The sequence below is a fragment of the Babylonia areolata genome, chromosome 32 (assembly GCF_041734735.1).
Source record: "Babylonia areolata isolate BAREFJ2019XMU chromosome 32, ASM4173473v1, whole genome shotgun sequence".
In the NCBI taxonomy this organism is placed as follows: Eukaryota; Metazoa; Mollusca; class Gastropoda; order Neogastropoda; family Buccinidae; genus Babylonia; species Babylonia areolata.
This window is the reverse complement of record NC_134907.1, coordinates 5,978,510-5,992,900: the sequence shown is the minus strand read 5'-3', so window position 1 is coordinate 5,992,900 and position 14,391 is coordinate 5,978,510. Positions and strand designations below refer to the sequence as shown.

At 43.8% G+C, this 14,391-nt stretch overlaps 1 protein-coding gene across 1 annotated transcript in view; it reads right to left on the bottom strand.

The window, feature by feature from the left end:
* Positions 1-12,898: 12,898 nt before the first annotated feature.
* Positions 12,899-14,391, bottom strand: part of LOC143276418 (nociceptin receptor-like) — a 4,193-nt gene continuing 2,700 nt past the window's right edge. The window contains exon 3 of the mRNA XM_076580905.1: positions 12,899-13,402. Coding sequence (XP_076437020.1) covers positions 12,899-13,402 — 504 coding nt within the window. The remainder of the gene's footprint in view (positions 13,403-14,391) is intronic.

The window sequence follows — 14,391 nt, the reverse complement described above, 5'->3', positions numbered from 1 at the left end:
TGTGTCTGACTGAGATAAACATACTGTTGGTTTGGTGATGAGAGAGCTGTGTCTGACTGTGATAAACATACTGCTGGTTGGTGATGAGAGAGTTGTGTATGACTGTGATCACATACTGCTGGTTTGGTGATGAGAGAGCTGTGTCTGACTGTGATCAACATACTGCTGGTTTGGTGATGAGAGAGTTGTCTGCTGTGATAAACATACTGCTGGTTTGGTGATGAGAGAGTTGTCTGCTGTGATAAACATACTGCTGGTTTGGTGATGAGAGAGTTGTGTCTGACAGTGATCAACATACTGCTGGTTTGGTGATGAGAGAGTTGTCTGCTGTGATAAACATACTGCTGGTTTGGTGATGAGAGTTGTGTCTGACTGATAAACATACTGCTGGTTTGGTAATGAGAGAGTTGTGTCTGATTGTGATAAACATACTGCTGGTTTGGTGATGAGAGAGCTGTGTCTGACTGTGATAAACATACTGCTGGCTTGGTGATGAGAGAATTGTGTCTGACTGTGATCAACATACTGCTGGCTTGGTGATGAGATAATTGTGTCTGACTGTGATCAACATACTGCTGGTTTGGTGATGAGAGAGTTGTCTGACTGTGATCAACACACTTGCTGGTTTGATGATGAGAGAGTTGTGTCTGCTGTGATAAACATACTGCTGGTTTGGTGATGAGAGAGTTGTGTGTGACTGTAATAAACATACTGCTGGTTTGGTGATGAGAGAGTTGTGTCTGACTGTGATAAACATACTGCTGGTTTGGTGATGAGAGAGTTGTCTGACTGTGATCAACACACTGCTGGTGTGGTGATGAGAGAGTTGTGTCTGACTGTGATCAACATACTGCTGGTTTGGTGATGAGAGAGTTGTGTGTGACTGATAAACATACTGCTGGTTTGGTGATGAGAGAGCTGTGTCTGACTGAGATAAACATACTGCTGGTTTGGTGATGAGAGAGCTGTGTCTGACTGTGATAAACATACTGTTGGTTTGGTGATGAGAGAGTTGTGTCTGACTGTGATAAACATACTGCTGGTTTGATGATGATAGAGTTGTGTCTGACTGTGATCAACATACTGCTGGTTTGGTGATGAGAGAGTTGTGTCTGACTGTGATAAACATACTGCTGGTTTGGTGATGAGAGAGTTGTGTCTGACTAAGATAAACATACTGCTGGTTTGGTGATGAGAGAGTTGTGTCTGACTGTGATCAACATGCTGCTGGTTTGGCGATGAGAGTTGTCTGACTTTGATAAACATACTGTTGGTTTGGTGATGAGAGAGCTGTGTCTGACTGTGATCAACATACTGCTGGTTTGGTGATGAGAGAGTTGTGTCTGACTGTGATCAACATACTGCTGGTTTGGCGATGAGAGTTGTCTGACTGTGATAAACATACTGCTGGTTTGGTGATGAGAGAGAGCTGTGTCTGTGATCAACACACTGCTGGTTTGGTGATGAGAGAGTTGTGTCTGACTGTGATAAACATACTGCTGGTTTGGTGATGAGAGAGTTGTGTCTGCTGTGATAAACATACTGCTGGTTTGGTGATGAGAGAGTTGTCTGCTGTGATAAACATACTGCTGGTTTGGTGATGAGAGAGTTGTCTGCTGTGATAAACATACTGCTGGTTTGGTGATGAGAGAGTTGTGTCTGACTGTGATAAACATACTGCTGGTTTGGTGATGAGAGAGCTGTGTCTGACTGTGATCAACATACTGCTGGTTTGGTGATGAGAGAGTTGTCTGCTGTGATAAACATACTGCTGGTTTGGTGATGAGAGAGTTGTGTCTGACTGTGATCAACATACTGCTGGTTTGGTGATGAGAGAGTTGTGTCTGCTGTGATAAACATACTGCTGGTTTGGTGATGAGAGAGTTGTCTGCTGTGATAAACATACTGCTGGTTTGGTGATGAGAGAGTTGTGTGTGACTGTAATAAACATATTGCTGGTTTGGTGATGAGACAGGTGTGTCTGACTGTGATAAACATACTGCTGGTTTGGTGATGAGAGAGCTGTGTCTGACTGTGATCAACATACTGCTGGTTTGGTGATGAGAGAGTTGTGTCTGCTGTGATCAACATACTGCTGGTTTGGTGATGAGAGAGTTGTGTCTGCTGTGATAAACATACTGCTGGTTTGGTGATGAGAGAGCTGTGTCTGACTGTGATCAACACACTGCTGGTTTGGTGATGAGAGAGTTGTGTGTGACTGTGATAAACATACTGCTGGTTTGGTGATGAGAGAGTTGTGTGTGACTGTGATCAACATACTGCTGGTTTGGTGATGAGAGAGTTGTGTGTGACTGTAATAAACATATTGCTGGTTTGGTGATGAGAGAGCTGGGGAGGGGCAGGGGTTTGGTGAGGGACGATGATAGGAAGACGCGGTAACTCTCTTCAGCATTTTTTAATCACACACACACACACGAATTTTATAATTGTTTCTCAAACTCTGACGGAGTGAGTTCCTTTCTTGCCTACATTCTTTGTCAAACCACATATGCTCTTTTTAGTTTCCAGTTACAACTGAGAGAAAGAATGAGAGAGAGAGAGAGGGGTGGGGGCTTGGGGGGGGGAGACAGACATACAGGCAGGCAGAGGGACAGGGGGAGACAAAGAGAGAGAGAGAGAGACAGAGAAACAGAGACCGACACAGTGATACAGAGATACAGATGGAGAATGTGAATAGAGACAGATACAGAGATAGAGAGACAAAGACACAGAGATACACACAGAGAGAGAGAGAGGTGTAAGACGTGATTATACATCAAAGCGTATAATTATACTGATGCCAATGCACAACACACGAGACCTACAATTGAGTGCACATTACGCAGCAGAAATATATACATCATAAAATTATAAATTACATAGGTTTCAGACAGACATACGAACATGAATAAACAGACGCTTAGTTCTACTGCTTTCCCTGTATAACTTATCAGATCCAGCGATGAAGTGTACATATCAGATAGAATGTGGATGTCCAAAATTTTGACGTCCAATGTATAAATGTAGAGTGTTGAATGTACTAGGTATAAGTACATATTAGCCTGATGCCACCGTAGAGAGCACCACACTCAACAATTCAATCCACATACATAAATATACCAACATGAATGTTAAGCACATTGACGCCCAGTATATCAGAGTAGAATAATATATTACACATGATACAATGTATCAATTATTCAGTTACAATGACACCAATGTATACATATTACATTTCAGAAATGACCAGTATACAAGCATAAACTGTCAGACACAAACGAACATATTAATTTCATGACTGGCATTTCAACATCCAATAAAATCTTAACTTAAGAAAATATCCTGCCTTTGCAAGTACTGATACTGATACCGATACTGATACAGAAAATTCTAAACCAGTATCAAACGGTGTCATCGGTCCAGAAAAGCGCACCTGTATTTGTACAGAATATATCGATTCAGGTGCAACAACCACAACTACCCCTGCTGCGGGTCACTGTGGGCTGGCCTCGAACAAAGGTACCTGGGCTGCCCTTCACTGACTCTCGGCCCCCATTTCTCCATTAGCACTGAACGGAAGCAAACGTGAGGCAGTTGTGCTTCCATGGCCTGTATTGGCTCTACCTGGGCCAAAGGTACCCTGGAGATGATTTTAAGTTAGCATAAAAAAAAGTGTCCCATAGCCCGCGGCCACGGGGCAGTGAATCCATGACCACTGTGTTCAGGGCTCGGCACAACATGGCGGGGCCCAGTCCTCTCCTTCCAACGTGGAGTGAGGAAAATCGGAGTAGCGTACCTTTCCCAAAGACACGACACCATGCCGAAACAGGGGATCAAACCCTGACGACTGGATCACAAGTCCAGCGCCTTTCCCGCTCTGCCATGGCGCCGCCTGTATCCATGACAGAGGGGCGGGGTCGTGAAACCCAACAAGGAAAGAGTCAGTTCTGACCAGATCAAGTTGACCCGCCAGGAAATTTTAGGCCCGGGACTCACCTGGGCCAGCATATTTGACTCTGGGCTAAAAACCAACGGGGGTGCGTATAGACGGCTACACCGGTATTCCAGATCCACAACTGAGTATAACAGTGATTCGTGTACGTTTTGGCTTCACTCACAATAGAACGTTCTGGTCTCAGTCACTGTAAAATACATGTCTTCAATGCAGAATGTAGGAAAACAAACTGTAGAGTTGTCTTGCAGTATCGCTGCACGTCGTACAGGAATCACCAAACTTACCACAGACAATACCTGTTGTATTGAAGAGTGGACGTGTCTCCATTCATATGAAATGTAATCAACACAATGTATTGTACAACATACCACACACTGTTATTACATAATACAATTTACACAATTTCATTTTAAGTTTTTTTTTCACAAAATGTGATATTTGACGAATGTGATAACCTCGTTAAATGTGGTTTTCTGACTATCAGAGAAAAACAAAACACAGAAACAAACAAAAAACAAAACAAAACAAAAAAAACAACAACAAAAAAAGAAAAGAAAAAAACACAACACACATGCAAATATTGCTGATGAACACAAGCACGTGTTTCCCGTACCTTCTCTTTTTTGCTGTAAAAACCGACAGCGTCATTCAATGTAAAATGTACCAGGCAGTTCCTGTCAATGCAGAAAGATTGTTCGACTTTGACACACTGTAGAAAATGGATTTCCAGTCATAATATGGTTCATCAGCCGTCATGATAAAATTGAAGTGCAACGTTGTGAGCACAGTATAAGCGTTAAGCTTGTTGATGCTCTTTTGTCATTCATTGCATTGTAATCATGTGTATTGTTGAATAATTAAAGATTATTTAAACCATTTCCAGCTTCAGTCAACTGCGTACTGACATCACGAACTGTGTGCTGTAACACAATGACTCGAAGTAAACTGCCTGCAGCAAAGGTTACAGGCTCCACAGTCTTTTGAGGTCATCGGGTAGTGAATTCAAATTCACTCTGTACAGGGCTGGGCTCGGAAAATGGGACCCATTCCTCACGAGCCGCCGTTCACGCTTCACCAGCTGGCCAGGTGCACGTTCACACCTGGGCGGAGTGAGGAAAATCAGAGAAAAGTGCCTTCCCCACGACACAACACCTTGATTTATTTCTGTAATAGTTGTAACACCGTGGATTTTTAACAACATTCATTCACTTGCGCATAAAGGAAACCACCCCAACCTCCTTCACAGCTGACTTCTTCATCCATTGTTAACCCTTTGACTGCTGCTAACCAATATGCAGTGAGGGTTGTTACCTCACTGTGATAAGACAGCTTACAGGTCAGGATGTCAGTGAAGGGCTGTCACCTCACTGTGATAAGATAGAGCTTACAGGTCAGGATGTCAGTGAAGGGCTGTCACCTCACTGTGATAAGATAAGAGCTTACAGGTCAGGATGTCAGTGAAGGGCTGTCACCTCACTGTGATAAGACAGAGCTTACAGGTCAGGATGTCAGTGAAGGGCTGTCACCTCACTGTGATATGACAGAGCTTACAGGTCAGGATGTCAGTGAAGGGCTGTCACCTCACTGTGATAAGACAGAGCTTACAGGTCAGGACGTCAATGAAGGGCTGTCGCCTCACTGTGATAAAACAGAGCTTACAGGTCATGATGTCAGTGAAGGGCTGTCACCTCACAGTGATAAGACAGAGCTTACAGGTCATGATGTCTGTGAAGGGCTGTCACCTCACTGTGATAAGACAGAGCTTACAGGTCAGGACGTCAGTGAAGGGTTGTTACCTCACTGTGATAAGACAGAGCTTACAGGTCAGGACGTCAATGAAGGGCTGTCACCTCACTGTGATAAGACAGAGCTTACAGGTCAGGACGTCAGTGAAGGGTTGTTACCTCACTGTGATAAGACAGAGCTTACAGGTCAGGACTTCAAAGAAGGGCTGTCACCTCACTGTGATAAGACAGAGCTTACAGGTCAGGACGTCAGTGAAGGGTTGTTACCTCACTGTGATAAGACAGAGCTTACAGGTCAGGATGTCAGTGAAGGGCTGTCACCTCACTGTGATAAGACAGAGCTTACAGGTCAGGATGTCAGTGAAGGGCTGTTACCTCACTGTGATAAGACAGAGTTTACAGGTCAGGATGTCATTGAAGGGCTGTCACCTCACTGTGATAAGGCACAGCTTACAGGTCATGATGTCAGTGAAGGGCTGTCACCTCACTGTGATAAGACAGAGCTTACAGGTCATGATGTCTGTGAAGGGCTGTCACCTCACTGTGATAAGACAGAGCTTACAGGTCAGGATGTCAGTGAAGGGCTGTCACCTCACTGTGATAAGACAGAGCTTACAGGTCAGGATGTCACCATTCTTGATCTGGATTTCCCCTTGGAATTTGTTCTGCAAAACCAGTCACGCCATTGATAAGTGTACAAAACCAGTCACTTCATTGATAAGTGTACAAAACACAATGACCGCACTTCAGCCTGGTGCCATACTGATCTGGCTTCATTAAGGCTCAGTGGTCAAGGAGTTAACGTTTTCTGTATCAATCTCCATTTAGGACGAACCAACGTCTGTTCTTTTTTTCAAGCAACGTCAATCACTGTGGGATGTTCGTAGATGGATCATTACCGACAAACAAGACTAGTTCTTGACAAAACTGACAGACCTGGTCACCATGCAGTATGACAGCCATGTGTAGTGTAGACTGTAAAGTCCCATTTAGGAACAACGAGAGAGTCTCATGAAGATTGACAGCAACAGGCTGTTTCATGTGAAATGTAAAATCCTCAGCCACATTCAATGCCAGAGAAGCATGCACGTAAAATGTAACGTGGGGTCCCGCCTGTGTTTAATGTACGATCCTCATTCTCCGCAAAACATCAAAGCCTCTTTCATGACGAATGGAATATCCCACTCACGTATACTGTAAAAAAAAACAACCCAAAAAACCCCTACCCCTCCAAAAGCAACAACAACAACAACAAAACATCGTTCACGTCAATGCAAAATCCAGACTCACTTAAAATGTAAAATTCTCACTCTGTATGTAAAACCTTCACACGAGGAGAATGTAAAATAAAATCCTCACTCAATGAGAATGTAAAATCTTCACTCACGTAGAATGTAAAATCCTCACTCACATAGAATGTAAAATCCTCACTCACATAGAATTTAAGTCCTCACTCAAGGAGAATGTAAAATCCTCACTCACGTAGAAAATGTAAAATCCTCACTCACGTAGAAAATGCAAAAGCCTCATTCACTTAGAATGTAAAATCCTCAGTCATGTTGAATGTAAAATCCTCACTCACGTAGAATGTAAAATCCTCACTCAAGGAGAATGTAAAATCTTCACTCACGTAGAATGTAAAATCCTCACTCACATAGAATGTAAAATCTTCACTCACGTAGAATGTAAAATCCTCACTCACATAGAATGTAAAATCCTCACTCACGTAGAATGTAAAATCCTCACTCACATAGAATGTATAATCCTCACTCACGTAGAATGTAAAATCCTCACTCACATAGAATGTAAAATCCTCACTCAAGGAGAATGTAAAATCCTCACTCACGTAGAATGTAAAATCCTCACTCACATAGAATGTAAAATCCTCACTCAAGGAGAATGTAAAATCCTCACTCACGTAGAATGTAAAATCCTCACTCACATAGAATGTAAAATCCTCACTCAAGGAGAATGTAAAATCCTCACTCACGTAGAATGTAAAATCTTCACTCAAGGAGAATGTAAAATCCTCACTCACGTAGAATGTAAAATCTTCACTCAAGGAGAATGTAAGATCCTAAATCCTCACTCAAGGAGAATATAAAATCTTCACTCACGTAAAAAATGCAAAAGCCTCATTCACTTAGAATGTAAAATCCTCAGTCATGTTGAATGTAGAATCCCCATTCACTTAGAATGCAAAATGCCTGTTCATTCAGAATGTGAAATCACCATTCAAAACGTATAAAGTAAAGCCTCCTTCATATAAAGTTCAAGTGCCTCACTCATGTAGAATTTGAAAGCGTCACCGGCGCAGAATATATATATATATATATATATATATATATATATATATATATATATATATAAACAAAAATACTTACCAAAATGAAGACAACAACAACAACACTTACTTAGAATTTAAATGTCTTGTTCACACAGAATGTGAAAGCCCCGCTTGTGTATGATGTAAGAGTTCCACTCAGTAAAGTAGAACGAAACAAACAAACAAACTCATCCACGGCCAATGTTTTTTACCCATTTTCTGCAGAGTGTAAAGAATCTCACCCACACTGACTGTACAAGCCCCACTCAAGTTCAATGTCGGGGCTCCGCTGTCAGCAGAATGTTCAGACTCTCACTCACATTAAATGTAAAAGGACTCAATCATGTTGAATGCTACAAAGCGAACTCACATACAAAGTAAAAGTAATACTTATGCAAAATGTAGTAACATCACTCTGTGCAGAACGTAAAAGCTTCAATCACATACAATGTATAAGCCTCATCTGTAGCCTCACTCACATATGTATTGAGTCTCATCCACGATGGCGCTCAGCAAAATGATACAGACTCATTCGCGTAGATTTTAAGAGGTTCACCCATGGATGTGAGAACCCCACTCACCATGGAATGAAAAAGCCCAGTCACATTGTCCAACTGACTGATCTGAGAACACAGAAAGCACACGGTAATGTGCTCATGTGACGAAACAGTAGAAAACATCAGCAAAGTGTGAGGTGGAGAGGTGCCAGTATATTCGTTCCATTGCAGAATGGACCGTTGCTACTGTATCAATTCCACTGCATCAAGTATCAGCACTGTCGTTTCAGCGTTGAGAACATGCACCACCGCCTTTGTGTCAGTTTCAAAACAGAACGTGCTAATACCACTCAATTAGTCTTGGTGCATACATACCAAAGTAACTGCACTGCTTTCAGTGCAGAATGTATCAGATCAGTAGCATGCTTTTTTGTGTGCAGTATGAACAAATACAAGTTACCATTTTTGGAGCAGAAAGTACTGCGTCACTTACCAACACAACTGTATGAGTTTCTGCTGAACCGACATCTCCAGACAATTTTAGTGCAGATTCACCAACGCCTTCGGATAACTTTTAGTGCAGATGCACCAACACCACAAGATCACTTTCAGTGCAGATTTACCAAAGCCATAAGATCACTTTCTGTACAGATTTACAAACGCCATCAGATAACTTTTAGTGCAGATGCACCAACACCACAAGATCACTTTCAGTGCAGATTTACCAATGCCGTCAGATCACTTTTTGTGCAAATTTACAAATACTATCAGATCACTTTTAGTACAGGTGTACCAACACCACTAGATAGTTTTAATGCGAATGTACCAATGCCATCTGATTACTTTTCAGGCAGATATACCAACTCGCTGAAATAGTTTACATGCAAGATGTACCAAATTTCAGCCTTACTGTTCTTGTGCCAACGTTGCCTTCAACTAAATTCACTGTACCATAATCAGTTCGGATTGTACCAGCACCACTATCCCTGTATCAGGGCAGCATGTACTGACACCAATGTCCCAGTTTAAGTTCATAATGTACCTACCCCGCTGTGCTAATTGCAATGCAGATTCTGATTCGGTATAGAATGCACCAACGCCAATGTCCTAGTTTCAGTGTGGAATAAACCAACACAGTCTCAGTACATAATGTGCCAATACCACTGTCTGTTTTGGTGGAGATGTACCAAAATACTGCCTCAGTTTCAGCATAAAATGGGTCAACACTACTGTTTCAGTTCAGTACATAATGTACTAAAACCTCTGTCTCATTTCATCGATGAATGCCCCAACCCCAGTGTATCTGTATCCGCGCTGAAGTGCAGGAAGAACAAACTCCAGTGTCCCACTTTCAATGCAGCATGTACCAAAACCAGTGTCCTGATTCAAGTTCACAATATACCAAAACCAATGCCCTAATTTCAGTACGCAACGTATCAACACCAATCACCCAGTTTCAACAACACTGTCCCTGTGTTGTGTAGATGTACAAAACGCAGTATGTGCCTTTCACTCATGCCAGACTGATCTCATTTCATCAAGGTTCAAGTTCAAAGATGTCAAAGGGGTCCATAAACCACCAGTCGTCAGAGAGGCTGGAAGAAACACTGAGACTTGTCTGTTGTTGTTGTTGTTGTTGTTACTCACAGATGCCTCATCAACACTGGAGTCAGAATCGCTTTGTGGCTTTGTCACTTTGAAGCCACCGGAAGTGTCAATCAGCCATGTTGCTACTCGTGTCAGTATAGCGCAAAGCAGTAACTTCATGTATGTAGCCGAGCGCTCAGCTGGTTTCACACCAAGCTTTCACTTGCTCGCGGCGTTAGTTAAGCTGACATTCCTGTGTGTGCCTCCACAGCAAGTTTGCGCTACGTGTCACTGCACTGTTAAATAAAATAAACCATTGACAGATTTCAATCAAGACACAACATTTGGCATGTCGTGGGGGCGAGCATAACACGATTTCATCGAAGATACACGGTTACAGTTCAGAAACTACCACTAGTTAGTAGGCAGCTTCTCAACGGACTGACAGCTGGATACGAGTAACGATTGGCGTCCAGCTGGCTTCAGCTTTCTTGGCCAATGAGCTGCTCATCTATTTTTAGAACAGTGGTACGAATCCCATATCCGGACCGGCATTTTTACTCCCCCCCCCCTCCCCTCCCCACCCCAACCCTCCACTATCTTAATTGGTGATCTGGTCTATCTGATGAGATGATAAACCCAGGTCCCATGTGCAGCATGCATTCTGCGCACGTAAAAAAACCCGCAACATCAAAAGACGTGTCCATGGCAAAATTATGTAGGAGAAACCCAATTTGATACTTATAAAAAGGCAGATAAAACGACAGAAGCCACCCAAATTTCACACAGATAAACCTTGTGACAAAACATGAGGAACCATACCATTCAGTACAATGGAAACACCTCATGTCAACCTGCACCAGCTGAATTGTAAACTGCTGTCAGTCTGTGACGTTCCTGCACGGGTAACCAGTGCTACATTTTCTCGTTTTCTCTCTGCACTCACTCGGGTAACATTATTAATCTGAATGGACGATGTTGCAGATCAATAAACATTTTCATACCACCAATTTAAATCTGAAAAGAAAACTTGTTCAAACACATTTCGCAGAATTCCCCAGCTGTACTGTTTCATAATCAGCATGCAGCAGTTCTGATTCATTTATTCGTGCGGTTCTAATTAAGTTGTTTTTACAATTTCAATATCACACACACACACACACACACACACACACACACACACACACACACACAGGTGTATATATATACACACATACATAAACCGACATATACTTAAAAAAAACTCTGTTTCCTACGAAACGTAATTAAATGAATGCATTGGGACTGATGATTCCCAATCAGTGAACACACATCGAGATCGTTTCTGTTCATCCACCCCAAACCCTTCTCATGCAGGACGTTCTTCAGCTAGCTATGCAGTTTCACAACCATGCAACGTGTAATTTGACATACATATCTATAACTAATGTTCATCACAAAGTTTGAAATGTTCATTGAACATAGTTGTTAAATCAGTAAATATTTATCCAATATTATATTTGCACATTAACTTTCCAGCCCTGTCTCAAACAGGGGAGGAATACGCTTCCAATCAAGAATTGAAAACAGGGGATAAGAGTGAATAGTGATTGTCCTGTTTCAGAATCAAATTTTACCCAACTTTTAGTTTCCTCACCTGGTCAGGCCTCATCCCGCCCCTCACCCCTCATCCAGCCCCTCATCCCTCATCTCCCCTCACCCCTCATGCCGTCCCTCATTCCTCATCCTGCCTCTCACCCCTCATCATTAACCTCACCCCTCATCCCGTCCCTCACCCCTTATCACTCCCCTCACCTCTCATTATTAACCTCACTCCTCATCCCACCCTCGCCCCTCATCATTAACCTCACCCATCACTCCCCTCACCCCTCATAATTAACCTCAACCCTCATCATTAACCTAACCCTCATCACTCCCCTCAAATCTCATCCCGCCCTTCATCCCTCATTATAAACATCACCCCTCATCACTCCCCTCACCCTTCATCACTCCCCTCACTCCTCATCATTAAACTCACCCATCATACCTCCCCTCAGCTCCCATACCTCCCCTCACCCACCATACCCCACTCACCACTCATCACTCCCCTCACCACTCTACCCAACAGTGTCTGTCAGTGTCAAGAAGCACATGCTGCAGATGAAAAACAAGAGCAGACTTCTGACCATTGCTGGTGAGGCCTCGAGATCCTGTCAGATCAGAACAGGGGTGGCTGACAGGTGGAGGGTGTTGATGATGTCACCACTTACCAGCCATGCACGGTGACAGGTGGAGGGTGTTGATGATGTCACCACTTACCAGCCATGCACGGTGACAGGTGGATGGTGTTGATGATGTCACCGCTTACCAGCCATGCACGGTGACAGGTGGAGGGTGTTGATGATGTCACCACTTACCAGCCAGGCACGGTGACAGGTGGAGGGTGTTGATGATGTCACCACTTACCAGCCATGCACGGTGACAGGTGGAGGGTGTTGATGATGTCACCGCTTACCAGCCATGCATGGAGTGCACCACCGAATTTTTCGTGTGCACATGGGTGGCGGCGTTCATTCCCCTGTGCGGTATATTCTTTGTGAAGTCAGCAAGCGTTGAACGGACAGTCCTCATTTCCTCTCACCCCACCCCAGTCTCCCCGTCTTGAAACCTGTGTTTACATCCCAATCACCACCACCGTCCACCATCCTCTCCCACCCCCACCCTTCCATCCCCGCCTTTTGAAACTGTTTTCCACATCTCTGCCCCAACCGTCCACCCCCTCTCCCCCACCCCCTCCCTCACCGTTTTTTCACATTCCATCCTCCTCGGCGGGGTGTGACTCCCTCTCGTACACACTGATCTGCAGCTGGGTCCCCCCTCCCCCGTCCTCCCCGTTCCGCATCACGCACTTGCTGCTCTTGCGCTGCATGCGGGCGAAGCTGCTGGAGCAGAACATCTTGCAGAAGGTGTTGCGGAACACCAGACTGAGCGTGCAGTACAGCACGAAGTTGATGGCTGAGTTGAGCGCCAGCAGAGCGTCCGTGATCTCCCGGACCCCCTTCACCATGTTGTCCTCCTCCACGTAGCCCTTGCCCACGAAGGTGGACATGATGGCGTCCGGCGTGATGCACACGATGAACACCACGATGACGGCGATCAGCATCAGGGTGATCCTGTTGCGCGAGGAGAGTTTCTTGCCCTTGATGCGCTCCTTTCGCAGGATGTTGATGATCCGCGCGTTGAGGTAGATGAGGATGAAGACGGGGACGATGCCGCGGAGGAAATTCTGGATCCACGTGTAGGGCACCATCACCTGGTCAAACAACAGACACGGTGACGGACTCTGTGCTGCACGTGCACTGACCACAAGCTGTGTCAAGAACACACACACACACACACACACACACAACCCACCATACATACGCACACATGCGCACGCACGCACACAAATAAAAGACACCATCCTAATATCATAAGGCTAATCGTGCTGTGTATTCTGTTTTATACCTGTGCTAGAAATTCTAATGAAAGAGGACCATCCAGTTCATTATATACGGATATAAAACTATTTTGCCACCAAGAAGAAAATGGCATCATTGCGAATATGTCGATCGAATCCAAGAATACCAAGGCTTTTTGTCAACTGCATGTCATAAGCATTCATACATCTTTAACTCACTCAGTACGGCCAGTCCTCTCTTCTCCTCTACACAAACCCCTCGGATGTCCAGTGGGTGTCAACCTTTAGCTTCCGTCGTAAGAATTGTGGTATTCTTTGTCAACATTCACCTCTTCAGTATAAGAGCCTTCCTCTTGCAATATTTTGATGGTGGTAACTGGGGTGAAACGCTGTTAACGTCGTCTCTTTCGCCGTTCGTATGGAGAGAGTTAATTCACCACTCCAACAAAGTCGTGCCAGGAATTTCTGACCTGCTGAGCAATGTGATCAATGCCGTCTTTGGCAGTGTGGCAAATGTTACATTTGTCACCATCGATTAATCCCATTCTCTTCAAATTCGCATTTGCTCCTAAGCATTAACGGATTATTCTTATTTGAAACCGTTTCAATTTGGTATTAGGGTTGGGTTTGTTTTATATGAATACATAGAGATCAGTTATTCCAGTCGTTTTCAGCATCACGTTTTTCGTCACAATTTACACGGCATTTCCGTGACATCTCCTCCAGCAGTCTGGAGTCCTTGACAGCAGACAGTAACGTTTTGAATCAAAGTGATGTAGCTATACATTTATCATCATATACGTTTATCTTTGTTTTTCTCATATACTCGAATGTTGCAGTTT